Source organism: Cherax quadricarinatus, chromosome 15 (assembly GCF_038502225.1).
Source record: "Cherax quadricarinatus isolate ZL_2023a chromosome 15, ASM3850222v1, whole genome shotgun sequence".
NCBI classification, from domain to species: Eukaryota; Metazoa; Arthropoda; class Malacostraca; order Decapoda; family Parastacidae; genus Cherax; species Cherax quadricarinatus.
This window is the reverse complement of record NC_091306.1, coordinates 19,573-42,500: the sequence shown is the minus strand read 5'-3', so window position 1 is coordinate 42,500 and position 22,928 is coordinate 19,573. Positions and strand designations below refer to the sequence as shown.

Below are 22,928 nucleotides of genomic sequence, written 5' to 3'. Positions count from 1 at the left end.
ATGCTGTAAAGAGTTTTTATGAGGATAGTGAGGCTCAGGTTAGGGTGTGTAGAAGAGAGGGAGACTACTTCCTGGTAAAAGTAGGTCTTAGACAGGGATGTGTAATGTCACCATGGTTGTTTAATATATTTATAGATGGGGTTGTAAAGGAAGTAAATGCTAGGGTGTTCGGGAGAGGGGTGGGATTAAATTTTGGGGAATCAAATTCAAAATGGGAATTGACACAGTTACTTTTTGCTGATGATACCGTGCTTATGGGAGATTCTAAAGAAAAATTGCAAAGGTTAGTGGATGAGTTTGGGAATGTGTGTAAAGGTAGAAAGTTGAAAGTGAACATAGAAAAGAGTAAGGTGATGAGGGTGTCAAATGATTTAGATAAAGAAAAATTGGATATCAAATTGGGGAGGAGGAGTATGGAAGAAGTGAATGTTTTCAGATACTTGGGAGTTGACGTGTCGGCGGATGGATTTATGAAGGATGAGGTTAATCATAGAATTGATGAGGGAAAAAAGGTGAGTGGTGCGTTGAGGTATATGTGGAGTCAAAAAACGTTATCTATGGAGGCAAAGAAGGGAATGTATGAAAGTATAGTAGTACCAACACACTTATATGGGTGTGAAGCTTGGGTGGTAAATGCAGCAGCGAGGAGACGGTTGGAGGCAGTGGAGATGTCCTGTTTAAGGGCAATGTGTGGTGTAAATATTATGCAGAAAATTCGGAGTGTGGAAATTAGGAGAAGGTGTGGAGTTAATAAAAGTATTAGTCAGAGGGCAGAAGAGGGGTTGTTGAGGTGGTTTGGTCATTTAGAGAGAATGGATCAAAGTAGAATGACATGGAAAGCATATAAATCTATAGGGGAAGGAAGGCGGGGTAGGGGTCGTCCTCGAAAGGGTTGGAGAGAGGGGGTAAAGGAGGTTTTGTGGGCAAGGGGCTTGGACTTCCAGCAAGCGTGCGTGAGCGTGTTAGATAGGAGTGAATGGAGACGAATGGTACTTGGGACCTGACGATCTGTTGGAGTGTGAGCAGGGTAATATTTAGTGAAGGGATTCAGGGAAACCGGTTATTTTCATATAGTCGGACTTGAGTCCTGGAAATGGGAAGTACAATGCCTGCACTTTAAAGGAGGGGTTTGGGATATTGGCAGTTTGGAGGGATATGTTGTGTATCTTTATATGTGTATGCTTCTAGACTGTTGTATTCTGAGCACCTCTGCAAAAACAGTGATAATGTGCGAGTGTGGTGAAAGTGTTGAATGATGATGAAAGTATTTTCTTTTTGGGGATTTTCTTTCTTTTTTGGGTCACCCTGCCTCGGTGGGAGACGGCCGACTTGTTGAAAAAAAAAAAACAAAAAAAAAACACTGTATTGAACACAATAACCGCACTAAAGTTATTATCATATTGTTTACCACTGTTGTTTATTACAATAAACATGCACAAATATTGTATAATACTAATGTTCTATCATATATTTACATATTTACAATCACTGGACATGGTTTTAGAATTGCTGGAGTTTGTGGAACTCCTTGAAACAAGGCACCATGCACAGAGGCACCTTACATTCTTCACACATAAACCGAGTGTCTTTGTGTCTTTGTTGCCGTCGTTTTGTTTGTGCACAGACAATGCATCTCTTCTGAGCAAATTTCTTTTGAGTTGAAGGAAGCTGTATTATGAAATGATCACCTTCTCTCCTCAAACGCTTGGGTATATCCTGAGGAATTCGAGGACCATGTTGTATTGTAGGTGTTGTTACCTGGTACTTCATTATGAGTTGTCTGACAACAGACAAACAAAATTCACCATACGGTGGTCTTTTACCAGTCTTTATTTGGTACATATTATATGCATTGAGCATTGAAATGTCCATGAGATGGAAGAAAAGTTTCATGTACCACTTGTAACTCTTACGAACACAGTCAACAAAACCAATCTGCATGTCACACTTGTCAACCAAGCGCATGTTTTGTGTATAATCAATCACTGACACTGGTTTTCGAATACGTTCATTAGTCACTCGATCAACTTTGCCACTGTCTTGCATTTCATTACGGTGAATGGTTGTCAACAATGTGACATCTCGTTTGTCATGCCACCGTAATGCCATGATGTCATTGGCAGTAAACACCTGCACATCATCACCACGAACACTTGCGTTGAGCCTGGGCATATGTTTACGATTAGAACGCACTGTGCCACACACATCTGTCTTGTTCACTCACATGAAATCACTGAGTAATGGGCTTGTGTACCAGTTATCGTTATATAATGTATGCCCCTTACCAAGATAAGGTGCCATCATGTTTCTCACTACGTCACCTGAGATACCCAATAACATCTTGGTATCTTTCAATGTTTTACTACCCGTGTATACAACAATATCCAACACCAGGCCACTGTCACAATCACAGAGTACAAACAGTTTTATACCAAAGCGGTTCCTCTTGCTCGGTATATACTGCTTGAATGACAGTCTACCTTTGAACAAAATCAAAGACTCGTCAATTACAAGATTCTTTAATGGATAAAAGTATATCCTGAACTTCTGTTTGAGATACATGAAAACATTTCTAATCTTGTATAACCTGTCACTTCTGTCAGGCCTGGTTTTGTCAGAGAAGTGCAACATACGTAACAGTAAGATAAACCTGTTCACTGGTATTATTTCACTGAAGACCGGGGTAGAAATTAGCCGATCTGTGGACCAGTATGCTTTTATATTATGCTTATAGACGTGAGGCATAAGCATTATTGTTGCAAAAAGCAAATACATTTCTGCAACAGTCGTCTCTTTCCACCTGTGTAGTCTTGACTGTGGTGATAAGATCGTATTTGCCATGGTGTACTGAAAATACTTATTACTTTCCCTGGCAATAATTTCCATCAATGGCTGGTCAAAGAATAATTCAAAGAATTCCAGTTCATTGGCCGTTGTTCCAAGGGGACAGGTAGGTAGAATTCCACTTTGAGAGTCATCAAAGTGGTGAGGCTTGGGAACAAAATTGGGATTTTGCTGCCAATCCCACATACGGTTTTCTGGTGGATACTGGACATCATAGGCTGGTTGTACGGGTGGTTGTGGTTGTGGCGGGCTGGTGGCTGACGCTCCGCTTTGTCCTTGAACTGACGAGTCAGCAGCGTGGGTCCCCGCGTGGCACGGTGAGTCACGCATGGCGGTGCCACTACCACCACCAGCACCACTAACACCATCCACTGATGCCTGTGGCTCATCCATGCCAAGTGTAGCCACATCATCCTCACTATCACTACCTAAAATGGGTGTAGGGCCACGGGATGTACTCCGGGATGTACTCCGTCCCCTGGGCACAGCATAGGGTACACTACCCGAGCGCATGCGGCGGCGAACATACCGACGCTTCACTGGTGAATATGATTCCTCACTATCACTACTCGAATGATCGTCGAGCACAATAAAATCACAATCCACGTCAGAATCATCGTCATTACCGAAGTCAGAGGCCTGGCCACGTGAAAATATTAGTTTTCTCTTACGTTTAGGAACACCCGACCGTGAGTCACGAGTGCCCACACCAGAGGTAGAAGGTCGAGGATCGTCGGGGTTTTCTGCACTATTATCGATATCCTGGCCATTATTTTCGGTCGCTAACTTATCAAAGCCGTAGAATTCGTCTTCATTTCCACTTCCATCAGTGTCAGAACTATCAGACAGGAAGAGGAGAGTCCCAATTTTCCGGGGAGTGAGAGCTGACTTGCGACGAGGCATGGTGAACAAGGGTGACTGAGCCGGCGTTCCCACAATGCTATGCAGGCGCCTAGATTTTTTGTTTACGGCGCACACCCACGGCGCAGACCCATTCTCTCACATGTAGGCCTATGAGCGCTTTCGCGCTAAATTTGACGGCGCTAGAATTTTGGCATAGATCTACGGTTTGGACACTCACCATAAAGCCGTAGATCTACGGGACGGACCCTGAAAGGGTTAAGAGGTACATCAAAATTTGGAATTTTTATTACACTAGGATTTTAATGTTTCATTGTTAAGGTACCTATAAAAAATTTCTCTAGAACTACATTAATATGTGTGGTAGACTAGAACCTCGCATAATGCTAGGGTTAAGTTCACGAAATTGATTCTTTATGTAATTTCACCCTATGTAATGTGAATAATGTATGGGAAAATTGAGTTAGGTTCTTAACACTTCCAAAAATAAACCCATTTTTTTTTTTTTTTTTTTTTTACATTTCTTATTTTGTCAAAAATAAGGAAGTTTTAACAAAACACATTGCAGACGTCATTGCTTATTGGTCTAGAAATGCATGTTGTGCTCAAATCCTAAATAATAACTTACTAAATAAACTTATGCAATAAAGCCTGGGAATAACTTTGAATTGGTGTTGAAAGCTAGTGTTTGATGCGGTATACCATCTTTTCCTTCCCATCCCCCCAAAAAAGGATAAGGTGCTCCTTCCAGAGAACATGTAAACATCTAATACAATACCAGTGACTATTATAAATTTAATACACAATCCTGTGAGTATAAAATGCAATATAATTAAAGAAATGATAAGAGTTTTTTATCCTACCTTCAATTCTTTTTCTCTTGCTTGTTGATGTAGAAATGTTGGGAGTTGGTTATGTAGCACATTGTGAAGTAGACTAATGTGGGTGGTGCTTTATTAGATTGACGGCACTCATACATTGCATCAGGTAACACCATCTCACATTTCACTACAGTTTTCTCATAACAGAGACAAGGAAGAATTTTATCCTACCTTCAGTTCCTCATTCTCATACTTGTTAATAAAGAAGTATTTAGAGATAGTTATGTGACTGCTGGGTGGAAGATGTCTGTGGAACATCTGTTTTATCAGCTGACAGTTGTTGGTTGGTTATCTGTACTCAGCTGGAGTCATCAGCTAGCTTTCCCCAGGCCAAATAAATCTGAGCAGAAAAGTTTTCTTACCTGAGATACTCTTTAACCCTTTCAGTCTCCAGACCCCTGAAATGAAAAGTGCTCACATTGTTCACATTTAACCCTTTGGGGGTTTTGGACGTACTAGTACGTCTTACGACCCAGGGTTTTTGACGTACTAGTATGCCTAAATTCTAGCGCCCGCAAATTTAGTGAGAGAAAGCTGGTAGGCCTACATATGAAAGAATGGGTCTGTGTGGTCAGTATGCGCAGTATAAAAAAGATCCTGCAGCACACAGTGCGTAATGAGAAAAAAAAACTTTGACCGTGTTTTGGGATTAAAACAGCAACTTTGCATTGTATTTTCGTATGGTATTTATTGTTGTATTCTAGTTTTCTTGGTCTCATTTTATAGAATGGAAGACATATTACAGAAATTGAGATGATTTTGACTGGTTTTACAATGAAAAGTACCTTGAAATTGAGCTCAAAGTAGCAGAAATGTTTGATTTTTACCAAAGTTCAAAAGTAAACAAATCATGCCAAGCATCCAATACACATCAACTGGTGAGTCTAATATTCTTTTACAAGTGCGCTGATATTATTTATACCATTTCTACACTAATGCAGTAGTCTGCGTAACAGTAAATCTTATTTTTTTTTTGTAAGAATAAAAATTCAAAGTGGAAAGCCAAAGAAATACAAGAGGGGCCTGGGGATGTGACTAACGAACAGAGAACTTGTTATTTTAGTGCCAGGAATGTCTTTCTTGTTTATTCTGGACCCTATTCGGAAAGTGGCATCTTCTGAAATTTGTGTGAAATTGGCAAAATTGCTAAATTCTGACCAATTTATTGGATAGTTGAAATCGGTAAATGGGTGGTTTCTTGTACTCATTCGATAGAAAAAATGGAGTTCTAGCAAAATAGTTATGATTTTTGTTGAATAGTACACTGGAATTAGCCGAAAATAGGGCTCTAAAGTGGGCAAAATCGCCAATGCGTAAACGTCGAGACTGCTAACTTCGCGAGAGCATAATTCCATAAGTTTTCCACCAAATTTCATACTTTTGGTGCCATTATGATCGGGAAAAGATTCTCTATCTTTTTATAAGATTTTTTTTTTTTTTTTTTTTTAAATTTGGCCGACCCTGAGAACAAGTCTTTGAGAGGACCTGTCGACTCCCAAAGGGTTAACAAAAAAAATTCTGAAACAATAGAGAATATTTTTCTGGAGGTATTGACGTCAAAAATACGAAATTTGATGGAAAACTTGTGGAATTGCACAAGTGCAAAGTTAGCAGTAGGAGCACAATTTACACATCAACGATTTTGCTGAATCCGAGTCATATTTTGAGCCAATTCCATTGATTAAATTTATCAAATTCTTAGCTATTTCAGTAGTATGCCTTTCGTTCTATTGTTTGAGCACCAAAAAATCACCCATTCAACTATCTGAACTATCCTATAAAGAGCACAAAAGTATGTAATTAGGCCAATTTTATGCAAAATTAAAAAAAATTCCATTTAAATAACAGTTCAAAATAAATACTGAAGGTATTCCAGACACTAAAACATTTCCTCTGTTCATTAATCATGACCCTGGGCCTCTCCTATTACACTTACTTTCCATTTTGAATTCATAATCAGACAACAGTAGAAAGTTTACTCTAATTCTTGGATAATAAAATATAGTTGGACCTAATAGAAACCCATAAGCTGCTACTGCTCCTGAAACCAACCAAACTCGTATCTATTTCAGTAGTATGGCTTCCATTCTATCAAATGATAACAAGAAAATCTGACAAAAACCATCAAAATCATCATAGAAAACACCTCAAAATTGCCATATTAATCCAAAAATACAGTCAAAATTTTGCTTTTCCCATTATGCATTGCATCACACAAACCCATTACAGCCTCTCCTTACTTTACAACGGAGTTCCGTTCCTAAGACCACATCGGTAAATGAATTCGTCGCTAAGTGAGGAGCACATGTACTATAATGGTAGTGGGTTTGTGTCAACCATCTTTGATGTTGTTTTAATGTCACCTTTGCACTGTTTATAACATTTCTGGTATATTTTTAAATGTTTATACAGTAGTGTACTGTATATTTTAATAAACAGAATAGAGGAAATTAGCTCTGATACACATTTTTTAGGTATGCATACTGGTTAGAGAGCCCATCGTAAGTCCAAGGCATAGGTACACGGTACACGAGTAAGTCGTTAAGTGATGAGAGGCTGTATTTCATATCTAGGCCAAAATTTACTAGTACTTACAGCTTATCTGAGTGAGCTGATCTCATGACGTAGAACTACTTGAGACCCCCTGGCCTCAGTGCCTTATTTCCACATGACAGCTTTTTACATTAGGTTAAGTTAGTTTACATGTGGTTAGGTTGGGTTCTAACCAACCCAACCCAATCCAAGCAAACCATACCTGATGTAAATTAGCCTAACCAGCCCTAAAAAAAAAACCATACCACAGGTGGGATTAGAACCCGTGATCAGAGAGTCTCAAAACTCCAGACTGTCGCATTAACCACTGGGCCAGCTGGCTAATGCGACGGTCTGGAGTTTTGAGACTCTCTGATTGCGGGTTCTAATCCCACCTGTGGTATGGTTTGTTTGCAATTGTGTCATTATGATTTCGTGAGTCAACCCTAAATATAACCTCACCTAATAAATAATCATTCTTCAGTGGTACTTACATTAATAAAGCAGGAATCAATCTTTGCTCTTGAAAACACACTTCTTGTTCTCTAAAGTTGTGAATTATGCCTTAAAACAAATTCACATAAATTACGCTGTAAATATTAGTCTGGCCTTTGTTGTAACACATTGGCCATCTCCCACCAAGGTAGGGTGACCCAAAAAAGAAACGCTCTCATCGTCATTCACACTATCACTCTTGCCAGTGGCATGCAAATATGACATAGGAAGTGTCCCTCCAAACAGCAGATATCCCTACTCCTTTAGAGTGCAGGCACTTTACTTCCTACCTCTAGGACTCGAGCTTAGCTAATTGGTTTCTCTGAATTGCTTCACAAAATGTTACCTGGCTAACACTGCAACAGCTCACCAGGTCCCAAAAGCCATTTGCCTCCACTCCTATCTAACATGCTCTCACATACCTGCTTGATGTCCGAGTCCCTTGCACACAAAACCTCCTTTACCCCCTACCTCCGTCCTTTCTTAGGATGACCTCTATTCAGTCTTCCCTCCCCTACAGATTTATACACCCTTCAAGTCACCCTTTTGCTCCATCCTCTCTAAATGACCAAACCACCTCGACAACTCTTCCTCAGCCCTCTGGATAATACTTTTAGTAATTCTGAACTTCTTCTAATCTCTGTACTGTGAGTTCTCTACATAATATTTACACCACACATTGCCATCAGACACGACATCTCCACTGCCTCCAGCCTCCTCCTCACTGCAACATTCACAACCCGTGCTTCACACCCGCATAAGAGTGTTGGTACCACTCTACTCTCTTACTTTACACTTTTGCCTCCATGGGTAATGTTCTTTGTCTCCACAGGTGCCTAAGTGCTTCAGCCATGTTTTTTTTTTTTCCTTCATCAGCTCTGTGGTTCACCTCATCTTTCATATACCCATTTGCTGACAAGTCCACCGCAAAATATCTGAATACATTCACTTCCTCCATAGCTCCTTCCCCTCCAGTCTGACATCTAGTCTTTCATTACCTAACTCACTTGTTACCCTCATCACTTTACTCTTATCTGTGTTCATTTTCAACTTCCTTTACATACCCTCCCAAATTTGACCACTAACCTTTGCAATTTCTCTTCAGAATGTGGTCAATATCACCTAAAATAACAATTTGCTTAATAATTTTTTTGCCTGGGTTTGGATACTTTGCTTGTGTATTATAAATAAATGGTGGAGTTCTGCCTAGCAGCTAAAGTAAATCTTCTTTCAGCACACCGGCCGTATCCCACCGAGGCAGGGTGGCCCAAAAGGAAAAACGAAAGTTTCTCCTTTTACACTTGGTAATATATACAGAAGAAGGGTTACTAGCCCCTTGCTCCCAGCATTTTAGTCGCCTCTTACAACACGCATGGCTTACTGAGGAAGAATTCTGTTTCACTTTCCCATGGAGATAAGAGGATATAAACAGGAACAAGAACTAGAAAGAAAATAGAAGAAAACCCAGAGGGGTGTGTGTGTATATGCTTGTACATGTATGTGTAGTGTGACCTAAGTGTTAGAAGAAGTAGCAAGACGTACCTGTAATCTTGCATATTTATGAGACAGACAAAAGACACCAGCAATGTTACCATCATGTAAAACAATTACAGTGGACCCTCGCCTAACGATGGCATCGCATAACGTTAAATCCGCCTAGCGATACATTTTAACGCAAAAACTTTGCCTCGCCTAGCGCTAAAAAACTCACTCAATGCGATTCATCTGAGACGCGTCCACGTGCAGCCTGAGCCAGCCTCACTTGTTCCGTGGGTGGCAGTGTTTACAAGCCAGCCTCCGCGGTCACATCCAAGCATACAATCAGAACATTTCATATTATCACAGCGTTTTTAGTGATTTCACCTGCAAAATAAGTGACCATGGGCCCCAAGAAAGCTTCTAGTGCCAACCCTGTGGTAAAAAGGGTGAGAAATACTATCGTACAACAGTCAGCTGCTGCTGCACCACCGTCAGCTGTTGCTGGACCAGTCAGCTGTTGCTGCACCACAGCTGCTGCTGCACCACAGTCAGCTGCTGCTGCACCTCGGTCAGCTGTTGCTGCACCACGGTCAGCTGTTGCTGCACCACAGTCAGCTGTTGTTGTTGCTGCATCACCATCAGCTGTATTACTCGAAGATGTGGAGAGTGTGTTGTTGGTATGGCTTAACATGAAACAATTACCGAGAAACGATTAACCCCAGAGGGTTAGCCACCCAGGATAACCCAAGAAAGTCAGTGCATCATCGAGGACTGTCTAACTTATTTCCATTGGGGTCCTTAATCTTGTCCCCCAGGATGCGACCCACAACAGTTGACTAACACCCAGGTGAACAGGAAAAAATGCCTGGAACTAGTGCTCATATTGGTGAGGTTAGTGGGGAGGATGTGGAAGAGTTGGTGGAGGAGGACAATGACGAACTAACCACTGATGAGCTGCTAGATCATCTTCAACAGCAAGAGGCCAGACCTGAGGAAACTGCTTCAGAGGAGGGGAGAGAGAAATTGAAGAAGTTGCCTACTTCAAAGATTAAGGAAATGTGTGCAATGTGGCTTGAAGTGCAAACCTTTTTTGATGAAAATCACCCTGACACAGCTATTGCAAGTCGTGCTGGTGACTATTACACTAACAGTGTTGTGAACCACTTTAGGAAAGTCATAAAGGAACGAGAGGTACAGGCCTCTATGGACAGATATATTGTGCGACAGAGGTCCAGTGACTCTCAAGCTGGTCCTAGTGGCATTAAAAGAAGAAGGGAAGTAACCCCAGAAAAGGACTTGACACCTCAAGCCCTAATGGAATGGGATTCCCCTTCTAAACACAAAGACCATCCACACTCTCCCCTCCTCCCATCCCATCAGTCATCACCAGATCTTCAATAAAGGTAAGTGTCATGTTTTGTACATCTCTTCTTCAGTTTGTGTATTAAAATTAATATTTCATGTGGTAAAAAAATTTTTTTTCTTACTTTGGGGTGTCTTGCACGGATTAATTTGATTTCCATTATTTCTTATAGGGAAAATTAATTCGCCTAACGTTGAGCTCTCAGGAACGGATTAATATTGTTAGGCGAGGGTCCACTGTACAGGCTTTCGTTTTACACTCACTTGGCAAGACGGTAGTTCCTCCCTGGGTGGCTGCTGTCTACCAACCCACTACCTACAGCTAAAATAAATATTGATCATTATTTCTTGAAAATGGCACTTATCGAGCACCAACTGAGCAACACACATCACTTTGGCTCCCCAGGGAAGTTTCCTTAATGCCAGTGAAGGGGGTTAATGCTCAATGGAATTGGACCTGACTTCCCTGTCCTTGGATTGAACCTAATTGCCTCTCATTCCCACCAGGCACTGTATGACTGACCCCTATGATTTCAATGTTGCCCCCTCCCCTTTCCCCCCATGAGTGTAACAATATGCCTCTGTGTAACGACATGCTATTGGTATTTCTTCTAAAACTGAATCTTCTGTACTCATTTTACCATGTAATTTGTATAGTTATTTATAATTAAAATGCAAAGATTTTCAGATTCAGGTTTCATAAAAATGTTTTTCAGCCTGACAACCCAGCATTTGATCGTGACTTCCTCCTGGCCCTGGGCGCCTTGCACAAAAAAAATGAAATAAATTTGGGAGAAGAAAAGTTCTTCACTGGTAACTACAGGATTAAGAAGGATAAAGAAGAGAAAGATAAAGAAGAGAAGGCTATGACAATTCAAGACTATCAGCGTCACATCATCGTTGATCGTTGTGGAGAGCTAGACGATGAAACTGGTAGGTTATGCAAGTAAATTTCCCATTGCTCCTCAGTAGACTTTACATAATCCTTGTAGATCCTTAAAAAGTCTTGAAATTGAAATTGCAGATTCTCAGTCTGATTTCTCAGAACCTCTTAAAATATATACAGTGGAACCTCGGTATACGACCAGCTTCCTACTCGAACAAAGCTCAGCACTCGACCAAAAAAATAGTACAGTGGACCCTTGGATATCGGCTGTAATCCTTTCCAGAAAGTCGGCCTAAAACTGAAATGGCCAAAAAGTTAAATAATATTTCCCATAAGAATTAATGTAAATACAATTAATTCATTTCAGACACCCAAAAATCTTTCAACACACCGGCCGTATCCCACCGAGGCGGGGTGGCCCAAAAGGAAAAACGAAAGTTTCTCCTTTTACATTTAGTAATATATACAGGAGAAGAGGTTACTAGCCCCTTGCTCCCGGCATTTTAGTCGCCTCTTACAACACGCATGGCTTACGGAGGGCGAATTCTGTTCCACTTCCCCATGGAGATAAGAGGAAATAAACAAGAATAAGAACTAGAAAGAAAATAGAAGAAAACCCAGAGGGGTGTGTGTATATATGTGCTTGTACATGTATGTGTAGTGTGACCTAAGTGTAAGTAGAAGTAGCAAGACATACCTGAAATCTTGCATGTTCATGAGACAGAAAAAAGGACACCAGCAATCCTACCATCGTGTAAAACAATTACAGGCTTCTGTTTTACACTCGCTTGGCAGGACTGTAGTACCTCCCTGGGTGGTTGCTGTCTACCAACCTACTGCCTAGGACACCCAAAAATATTAACAAAAAATTCATTTTTTAAAGATTAACTATAGTTTTACATACACATAACAATGAGGACTAAATAAAAATAATAAATGAACATTTAAATCACTATTACATACCTTTTATTGAAGACTCTTGTTGGCTTATGGAAGATGGAGGAGGAGAGAGGGAGGAGAATATTGTTTGGAGGACAAAATACTCCTTCAATGTGATGCTAATATCAACTTCATGGCTTATTTATCTACAGTGGACCCTCAGTTGACACCTTTAATCCATTCCAGAGAGCTAGCCTTTAACTGATTTTCCCCATGAGAAATAACAGAAATCCAATTAATCCTTTCCAGACACCCAAAAGTATTAAACAAAATAATTTTTTTTTTACATGAAATATACATTTCCCTACACAGCAACAAATGGTACATGCAAAATAAACAATAATTAAATGTCACTTACCTTTATTGTGGAGTTGTTGTTGAGTGATGTGCCAGCAGCAGGGGAGGTTCAGGTTTCCTATTGTTTGGAAGGGGAATCCCCTTCCATAAAGATTTCAGGTAACAAGTCCTTTTCTGGGGTTACCTCCCTTCTTGGTTTTTTAATGCCACTAGGACTAGCTTGAGAGTCACTGGACCCCTGTCACACCAAAAATCTGTCCAGAGAGCTCTGTTTCTCACGTGCCCTTAGCATTTCCCTAAAATGGGACATGAGAGTGCCATTGTACATGTTCCCAATACGGCTTGCAACAGCTGTGAAAGGATAAAATTCATCCATAAATGCTTGCACCTTTGTAAACGTTGTACACATTTCCTTAATTCTTGACGAAGGCAACTTCCTCCGTCTCTCTTCCTCCTGCTCTGAAGCACATTTCTGAGCTGTGATCTGTTGCTGTTGCACATCAAGCTCTTGAAGGTCTGCAGTGGTTAGTTCTTCATCGTTGTTCTGCACTAACTCTTCCACATCCTCACCACAAACCTCCAACCCCATGGACTTCCCCAATGACGCAATAGCTTCCACTACTGTCGTGGGCTCATGAGGGTTAGCCTCAAACCCTTCAAAATCCCTCTTGTACACATTGTGGCCACAGTTTCCTCCAAGCAGAGTTCAAAGTCCTGCAAGTCACTCCCTCCCAAGCCTTACCTATAAGGTTTATGCAACTGAGGATATTGAAGTGATCTTTCCAAAACTCTCTTAGGGTCAGTTCAGTGTCTGAGGTCACTTCAAACCACTTTTGAAACACTGCTTTTGTGTAGATTTTTTTGAAGTTTGAAATAACCTACTGGTCCATGGGCTGGAGGAGAGGAGTTGTATTAGGAGGCAAAAATTTAACTTTAATGAAACCAAACTCCCCTGCAATTTGTTCTTGCAAGTCGTGAGGATGAGCAGGAGCATTGTCCATTACCAGGAGACACTTGAGTGACAGTTTCTTTCCCAGGAGGTAATTTTTCACAGTGGGGCCAAACACACCATAAAACCAGTTCATGAAAATTTCCCTAGTGACCCATGCCTTAGTGTTTGATCTCCACATCACACACAAATTACCCTTGATGATATTGTTTTTCTTGAACACACTGGGAGTTTGTGATACACCACTAAAGGCTTCACTTTGCAGTCACCACTAGCATTACTACACAACATTAATGTCAGCCTGTCTTTCATAGGCTTATGTCCTGGAAGTGCCTTTTCCTCCTGAGTAATGTAGGTCCTGTTTGGCATTTATTTCCAAAACAGGCCTGTTTCGTCACAATTAAACACTTGTTCGGGTTTTAAGTTTTCAGTCTGTATGTACTCCTTAAAGTCCTGCACATATTTTTCAGCCACTTTCTTGTCTAAACTTGCAGCCTCGCCATGCCTTATTACACTGTGTATGCCACTACAATTCTTAAATCTCTCAAACCAGCCTTTTCTGGCCTTAAATTCATCAGCAGCAGCACTATTTGGAGGCATTTTCTTAATGAGATCATCATGCAACTGCCTTACCTTTTCACATATTATTGACTGAGATATACTATCCCCTGATAATTGTTTCTCGTTTATCCACACCAATAACAGTCTCTCCACATCTTCGAGTATTTGCGATCTCTGTTTTGTAATCACACTTGCACCTTTTGCAACAACAGCTTCCTTGATTGCCTTATTGTTGTGCAAGGTAGTAGTGATGGTTGAATGGGGTTTGTTGTATAACTTTTCCAACTTCGAGGTACGCACTCCACTTTTGTACTTTTTTATTATCTCCTTTTTCAGTTTGATGGTACACCTCACCCTTTTTACCACAGGGTTGGCACTAGAAGCTTTCTTAGGGCCCATGGTGGCTTATTTAGCACTAAAAACAGTGGAATAATACAAAATATATAGCAGGTACATGTCGAATCGACCACAACGGCTTGTAAACAGTGCCACACTGGCTGGTAGACTGGGTGACTGGCCGGGCCCACTCATGGCGCCCGGTGGACACGTTCGGGATGAATGCTCCTAACTGAGTTTTTAGGTGTTACCTGAGCCAAAGCGAGCCGTTATCCAATTTTGGCACTATCCGATCACAATTCATCTAATATGACATAATAAACAATATTAATAACATAGAAACATGATATATACTCTAGAATGAATAAAATATATCATTACGTATGTCACGAGTGGTCGTGTTGGTGTGTTGTTGGGTTTACAAGGGCCACTGAGATCATAAGCCGTACATATTAGTGGTAGGGTGGCAGCAGCAAAAAGCCACTATTCACACAAACAACGCACATAATTTAAAAATAAGAAATATTTACATTTACTGTACCTTGGAGGAGATGCTGGCATTGGTTTAGGGTGGTGGAAGATAGGCAGGGCAGCATATATTGTAAGTGGTCCTATATACCTCTTAACAACATTGGAGGAGTCAGTTTCATATTGTCCTTTTTCTTTCACTTGATTGCTTAATTTACTTGCTACACTGTTAATGCTACACTTTATTGCTGGCTGGTGCTATTGCCTTTATCAACTTCTGCTGCTTTAATGTCGTACATATCGTAGAATCACTGAATCACCGAAGAAGGCACATTCTTCAGTCTCTCTCTCCCTCCTCTACTCTCATACTTTTCAACAACTTCTTTCTTAAATTCCATCGTGTTTCTCACTTTCTTTACCAAAGGAACTTTCTTTGGGGCCATGGTTGCTTATTTCACAGTTGCACTCAATAACCACAAAAAACAATGGATTATAGCAAAATGTTTGGATGAATGAGCAGAAGTTTCCTCACTCGCCCAGAGACACAGCCAGACTGACTCACGAGACGTGTGAGCACCTGGCAGGCAGTCAAGGGACGCGTCCAATACGGCTGATAGGTGACATAACGGCCGATAACCGGAAGCTGAAAAAGCACCCAATAACTGAGTTGGCCGATAAGTGGAACGGCCGGTAACCGAAAGTCCACTGTACAACCTGCCAGAACTTTGCTGTAAACTATTTTGTGTTTCTTCACATTTTTTGGTGTTTTTTTTTTTTTTTTTTTTTATTTGTATAAATAATTCACCATGGGGCCTACGACGATTAGTGATAACAACCAGCCAAACAGAAAATTGGTTGGGAAGAACTTGTTTGATACTCAAACGGAGCGGCACTCAGACAGCCTTCTGGAATGAATTAAGGTCGCATATCGAGGTTCCACTGTATATAAATTTTAGTTATGGTCAATTTCCAGCATGTCTTGACACTTTGGGTGGAATGGCATATTTGATGTGTCGTTTTTGGACCAGATGTTCATGTCATTTATAAAATGTAAATTCTGGTACCAAAGTATTCATAATGATGTTAACTTGTAATTTTAAGTGTTATTCATTTTTATATTCAGTAAACTCTCTTGTAACACAAGGGCCACTTTCCTAAAAATTGGCATGTTTCAGAAAATAGTGCAACATAGTGTAGGACATATGGGAAAAATAAGATTACATTCCAGACACCTAAACTTATCAATTTTTTTTATTTGATAGTTGTACTAGATAGAAATTACTACAATGTAACTTTCCTCACATTGTGTTAATCATTAAGTATTTGAAGAGTGTGGGAATGCTGCTATACATGAACAGCTCCATTCAGTTGTGACAGGTGAAATCTCAGATCTTGAAAATGCACAGAGAACCTTCACTGCACTTATAAGTTCAGAATGACAAATCATATCTACACCTGGAAAATCACTCCCTACAAAAGCAAAAGACTAGGCAGATGATGCAACTTACCCCCTATGAAAAGCAGGGGTGCCCTGAGTACATTAAGAAAAAACAGTTTGTCTGGAGCCCAGGACTGTTCAACAGCCTCCCACCATGCATCAGGGGAATTACCAATAGACTCCAAGCTGCCTTCAAGAGGAAACTGGACGGATTCCTAAAGTCAGTATCCAGTCAGCAGGGTTGTGGTTCATACCTTGGACTGTGTGTGGCCAGCAGTAATAGCCTGGTCAAGGATTGGACCACAGAGGCGTTGACCCCTGGAGCACCCTCCAGGTAGACTCCAGGTAGGTAGGGTGTTCTGGGTGGAGCTGGATGTAGCCATGGTTGATCAGCTGACACTTGGTACATGCAAGCATCATCATAATACTGCCACCTTTTGTAACCAAATTGTACTGAACAGTTGGGAGCTCAGTACACCTATACCAGACTTATTGTATACCAAAGATTAATGCACTTAGTGAAGTTAACACAAAGAAAAAATAATAATGCAAAATGTAGGAGGCAACATCAGTTGGATCCCTCAGCATGTTTGCATTGTAAAAATAAAAGGCACATTTCTTTACCAAATTACAGTGGACCCCTGGATTATGTTGTCATCGGATTTTGTAATATTCGGAATAAGTAACATTTTTTTTTTTTTGTCAAAATATTGGCTTGGTGATCGTCATTGAACTCGGTAATAGTCATTTGTCCCAAACACGTCCACACAACAGTGGCCCGAAACTAGCCAGCCAAAGCAGCAGGAGTCAATAAAGGCTATAGCGCCAGCCAGCAATAGAGTGTAGCATTAACAGTGTAGCAAGTAAGTTTAGTGATTAATCGATAGAAAAAAGACAGCACAAAACTGATTCCTCCATTGTTGTTGGAGGTATATAGGGCTACTGACTAACACTGCCACCTCTGCTGCCGCCTTCACCACCACTGTGTGAGCTTATCTTTTAGTGGCCCTTATACACCCAGCAGCAAACAACACACCACCACTCGTGACATTCTTAATGCCATATTTTATTCTTTCTAGAGTATATATCATGTTTCTATGTAATTAATGTTGTTTATTATGTCATATTAGATGAATTGTGCTAGATAAATAAGCCATAGAGCTGCTATTAGTGTCATATTGAAGGACTATCTTGTCCTCTCCCCCAACACAATTCCTAACATACGCCAGAAACAGACCTCTCTGGAACATTTTTTTGAGCAACAGGGGTCCAGCAACTCTCAAGCTGGTCCTAGTGGCATTAAAGCACAAAGAAGGGAAGTAACCCAGGATAAGGACTTGGTACCTGAAGGGACGTGGAAGGGGATGCCCCTTCCAAACAATTGTAAACTCCTCCATCCTCTCCCCTCCTCAAGTCTTCCATACATCACCATGTCTTCAATAAAGGTAAGTGTGATGTTATTATTGTTTTATTCTTCATGTATAATTGCTTTCTGTGTTAGTAAATGTATATTTCATGTAGAAAACATTTTTTAATACTTTTGGGTGTCTGAAATGGATTGATTGGATTTACATTATTTCTTATAGGAAAAAATTAATTCGGAAATTGTCAGATTTGGGTTTAGTCACTCACTGGAATGGATTAATTATGAAAACTGGGGCTCCACTGTATACTAAACAAAATACAATAATGCCTTTTCATAATAAAATGGTGTGGGAGGCTGTCAGTTATCATACATAGTGTAAATTACAGGATAACCCCAAAAAACAAGCAAAGTTCTATACTGTGCTTGTAGATATGAGACATAAGCATGACTGGCAAGTAATACACATTTCAGCCACAGTTGTATCTTTACACTTGTGCAGATGGGACAGTTCTGCAACATGTGTAGTACCTGTTCATCTCGCTGACGATGAAGTTCATGACCAGCTTTCTCTGAGACATAGACAGACAGACAGAGACAGATAGATGGACAGAGATGGAGGCAGTCATGCTTATGTGTGTGGAACAATGAGAACAAATAGAAAACATATGCTAAAGTTCACTGGGGCACTGTTGATGGTGCAGTGCACCATCAACAGCTGCTGCTGCTGCTGCTGCTGCTGCTGCCGCTGCTGCTGCCGCTGCTGCTGCCGCCGCCACCGCCGCTGCTTCTTCTTCTTACTACTTACTACTACTGAGCAAGTTTCAGAACATCACCACTAGGTGACACAGCATCAGCTGAGCTGTGCAATGTGTTTGTCACCGTGGAAACATTTCTCGTGTTATTATTACCAAATTTCTTTTTTCTAACCATAGGTCCTAAGAAAGTAAGTGCAAAGGACAGTACTGAGAAGAAAAAGGGGATGATGCCCATGGAATTACAGCATGTAATCATAGATAAACAAGTGAGAGGGTGGCAGTAGGAGCTAGTAGCAAGTAGCCTATCTTCCACTCTCCACCTCCACCAGCATATGTACACTTTATAAAACCACTTTATTTCTTTACATTCTCTATTATGTTTTTATACACTATTTCTTATGGCCTATTTTATTCATTCCAGAGTATATATATCATTTTTCTATGTTAATTATATTGTTTATTGTGTCATATTAGATGAATTGTGATAGATAAATAAGCTGTAGAGTTAATATTAGCATCATATTGAAGCATTTTTGTCCTCCTGAGAGCAGGAATTCTGCTGAAATGGAATAATGACATTTCAATTAATTTAAATGAGGAAAATTGACTCAGCCTACGAGCAGATCGGGTTACGAGCTAGGTCACCGAACAGACTAAACTCATAAGCAGAGTTTCCACTGTAGTCTTTGTTAGAGATATTCCAGTCCGTGTTCAAAGATCTTTCTCATAAATTGCATGCACCCATCTCCAGATTTTATTTTCTCCTTTTCTTTATTGATCATTTAAAGATATCTGACGATCGTAATTTTCTATATTTCTCATTCAAGATGCAACAGCTGTAAGAAAGTCCGATTACAACCCATTACAGGGTACAAAAATCACTGGCTTTGATGATGATGATGATGATGATGCAAGTGATGATGGTAATGGGCTGTTGACTTCAGGTTTGTTCAAGGTCAAAGAATGTCCACCAAAGAAAACGGAAGAGCCCTTAGAGGTATGCATGAGCATTTTTTTATTGTTGTTAATAACATAGGAAAGCATGTCTGCAAACAAGAATTCTAGTTGCTTTCTCCTGTTAGATGACTTTCAAGCAATTATGTAATGGTAGAATGAAGGCTTCATGCACAGCATAGTATAGAAAAGAATGGGAAGTAAAATTTTTAAGTGCTCAGTTCTAGGAATTTGTAATACAATACATTACCCATGAATAGCATAGCAATAGCAACACTGTCACAGTGAATCTTACCAAGTGTCTAGAGGTAAATACACACAGATCTAAATGGATTGTGAAAACGTGCAATTGCATTAAGTTTTATAACCTACATGAACTGTATCACTGTAGGCAACAAGAGCATTTCACCCCTCCATGGAAGATGTGTTCATTTAATATCACATACCTACAAGTCCCTCCCAAGAAGCTCATTGCTAGTAATCCCTTCCTTAAATCTCTTGTTAGAGCAACTGCTCAAGAAGAAATTTCTCACCTAGCTGGTAGTAACAAGTTATCACAAGTTATATACACTGATGGATCTAAACAGGAGTCTTCTGGCAGGGCTGCATCTGCTCTTGTTGCCACCTCCCTAGTTAAGAACGATAATAAATTTGTTGAGTTAGGCATAAGAATTAACAACTGGGCGTCTACACTGCAAACTGAATTGTTTGCAATCCTAATGGCGCTAAAGCTAACCTATGACACTGAGCTTGACTCTATCATCATTACTGATTCTATGTCATCACTGAAGGCTCTTGAGTCATATAATGACTCCAACAACATGCTCATTGGGGAAGCCAGGTATAGATACTCAAAAATTAGGGACAAAGGAATTAATGTACAATTGCTATGGATCCCATCACACATTGGATTACTCCTTCATGATAAAGTTGATATGTTAGCCAAGAAGAGTATCCAGAAGGAGAATGTAGAATATAACTTTGGTATAACTGTGTCTAGCATTAGGAATAATATTAGGAGAGAAGTAAATAATGAAAATGATTGTTATAGGAATGCAGTTAGAAGCCTGAGTAGATCTATAACCCACTATGATAACATGAACGTAGATAAGTATGTTTATGGAGCAACTTGCAATGTGAACAGACTGACTGATGTTGTAGTGGCCAGGCTTAGGCTTGGTTACAAGTACTTCTGGCAGTTTGGGAGACACACAGATGATGATCAAACTAAATGTAAATTATGTGATCAGGCATATGGTCACTCTCTTGAACACTATGTGCTTAATTGTCCACTTATTGAGGAATACAGAGACAGACAGTATAATAACCTATGTGACATGTCAAGATATTTTATTAATGAAAATAAGATACCAGATATACTAAGCAAATTTCCTAAATTTGCTTGTAACAGATAAGTGAACTATAGATATGTAGATATAAATCCATATGTATTCCTGTTAACCCTTTGGGGCCTAGTTCCTAGGCCTTTTGTGTATCCATATGCTCTCGCGCTACCGTCCACAGGATGGATATGGGGTGCACAATAAACTAGCCACTTCGGTGGCAAAATCTAAAAAAAAATAGTGGCTTTGGTTGTTACAAGGCCTCATGAGAATGGGATGAATGAGTGCTTTTAATTTGCTACTAACACACACTTTTTTTTTTTAACACTTTGGCCGTCTCCCACCGGGGCAGGGTGACCCAAGGCAGAAAGGAACAGTTTCACCGTCATTCAACACTTTTACCATCATTCACACATAATCACTGTCTTTGCAGAGGCGCTCAGATATGACAGTTTAGATGTTGCTCCAAAAAGCCAATATCCCAAACCCCTCCTTTAAAGTGCAGGCATTGTACTTCTCACCTCCAGAACTCAAGTCCAGCTAACCAATTTTTATGAATCCCTTCACAGAATATCACCCTGCTCACACACCAACAGCTCATCAGGTCCCGAAAATCATTCGTTTCCATTCACTCCTATCTAACACACTCACACATGCCTGCTGCATGTCCAAGCCCCTTGCACACAAAAGCTTTTTTTTTTTTTTTTTACCCCTTCCCTTCATCCTTTCCTTAAATGACCCCTACTCCTTCGCTACAGATTTATACACCCTCCAAGTCATCCTATTTTGCTCCATCCTCTCTAAATGACCATACCACCTCAACAACCCCTCTTCAGCCCTCTGAATAATACTTTTAGTAACTCCACACCACCTAATTTCCACACTATGAATTTTCTGCATAATATTTACACCACATATTGCCCTTAGACACGATATCTCCAAAGACTCCAGCCTCCTCCTTGCTGCAACATTTACAACGCATGCTTCACACCCATATAAGAATGTTGGTACCGCTATACTCCTGTACATTCCCTTCTTTTATCTATATTCACTTCTTTAAATTTGTTACAATGGGTAACATTTTTTGTCATTACAGATACCTCAGTTCACCACTCACCTTTTTTCCTTCATCAGTTCTGTTGTTAACCGTGTCTTTCATAAACCCATCTGCTGATAAGTCTGCTCCCATATATATGAACACATTCACTTCTTCCATACTCCCTCCCTCCGATGTAATATTCAGTTTTTCTCTAGCTCATTTGATACCTTCATTACCTTAGTCTTATCTGTGTTCACTTTTAACTTTCTTCCTTTACACACTGGAGTTAAAACTTTGACAGTGTTTGTCCTCCCTGTACCATTAACACATTTGTTTTTATTTTTTCAACAAACTGGCCATATCCCACCAATGCAGAGTGGCCCAAAAAGAAAAATGAAAGTTTCTCTTTTTAAATTTAGTAATTTATACAAGAGAAGGGGTTACTAGCCCCTTGCCCCCGGCATTTTAGTTGCCTCTTAAAACACGCATGACTTACGGAGGAAGAATTCTGTTCCACTTCCCCATGGAGATAAGAGGAAATAAACAAGAACAAGAACTAGAAAGAAAATAGCAGAAAACCCTGAGGGGTGTGTATATATATGCTTGTGCATGTATGTGTAGTGTGTCCTAAGTGTAAGTAGAAGTAGCAAGACATACCTGAAATCTTGCATGTTTATGAGACAGAAAAAAGGACACCAGCAATCCTACCATCACGTAAAACAATTACAGGCTTTCCTTTTACACTGACTTGGCAGGATGGTAGTACCTCCCTGGGCAGTTGCTGGACAGCTTACTGCTGCCATTGTTTGATTAGCCTGATTGTGAAGGCTATGTGGGCCAGTGGGATACTTGTAGAAACAACTGTGTTGACCAGGACATCCTGGCCTCAGGCCAGGATATCAAGTTTAGAATGGCCCTTGAAACTGATTATAATGGTTCAGGATTGACCAATGTGTATAACATTTATTTCTGATTTGTGGGTTAGTTATGAACTCTTCCAGTCATGGTATCGACTTATTTTGTTACTATACTCCATTTCTGGAGACTTTAAACTATGTATACTTGAAGTATACCTGGAGCATGTTTTTGGGGTCAACACCCTCATGGCCCAGTCCATGACCAGACCTCTTGATCAGAATCTGA

The 22,928-nt window shown here is 40.2% G+C and overlaps 1 protein-coding gene across 1 annotated transcript in view; it reads left to right on the top strand.

The window, feature by feature from the left end:
• The window catches only part of LOC128692019 (protein KRI1 homolog), a gene marked incomplete at its 3' end in the record, with an annotated part of 54,789 nt that overhangs the window by 15,810 nt on the left and 16,051 nt on the right, over nucleotides 1-22,928 (top strand). Inside the window, 2 exon segments of the mRNA XM_070085044.1 lie at nucleotides 11,171-11,387; nucleotides 19,277-19,446. Coding sequence (XP_069941145.1) covers nucleotides 11,171-11,387; nucleotides 19,277-19,446 — 387 coding nt within the window.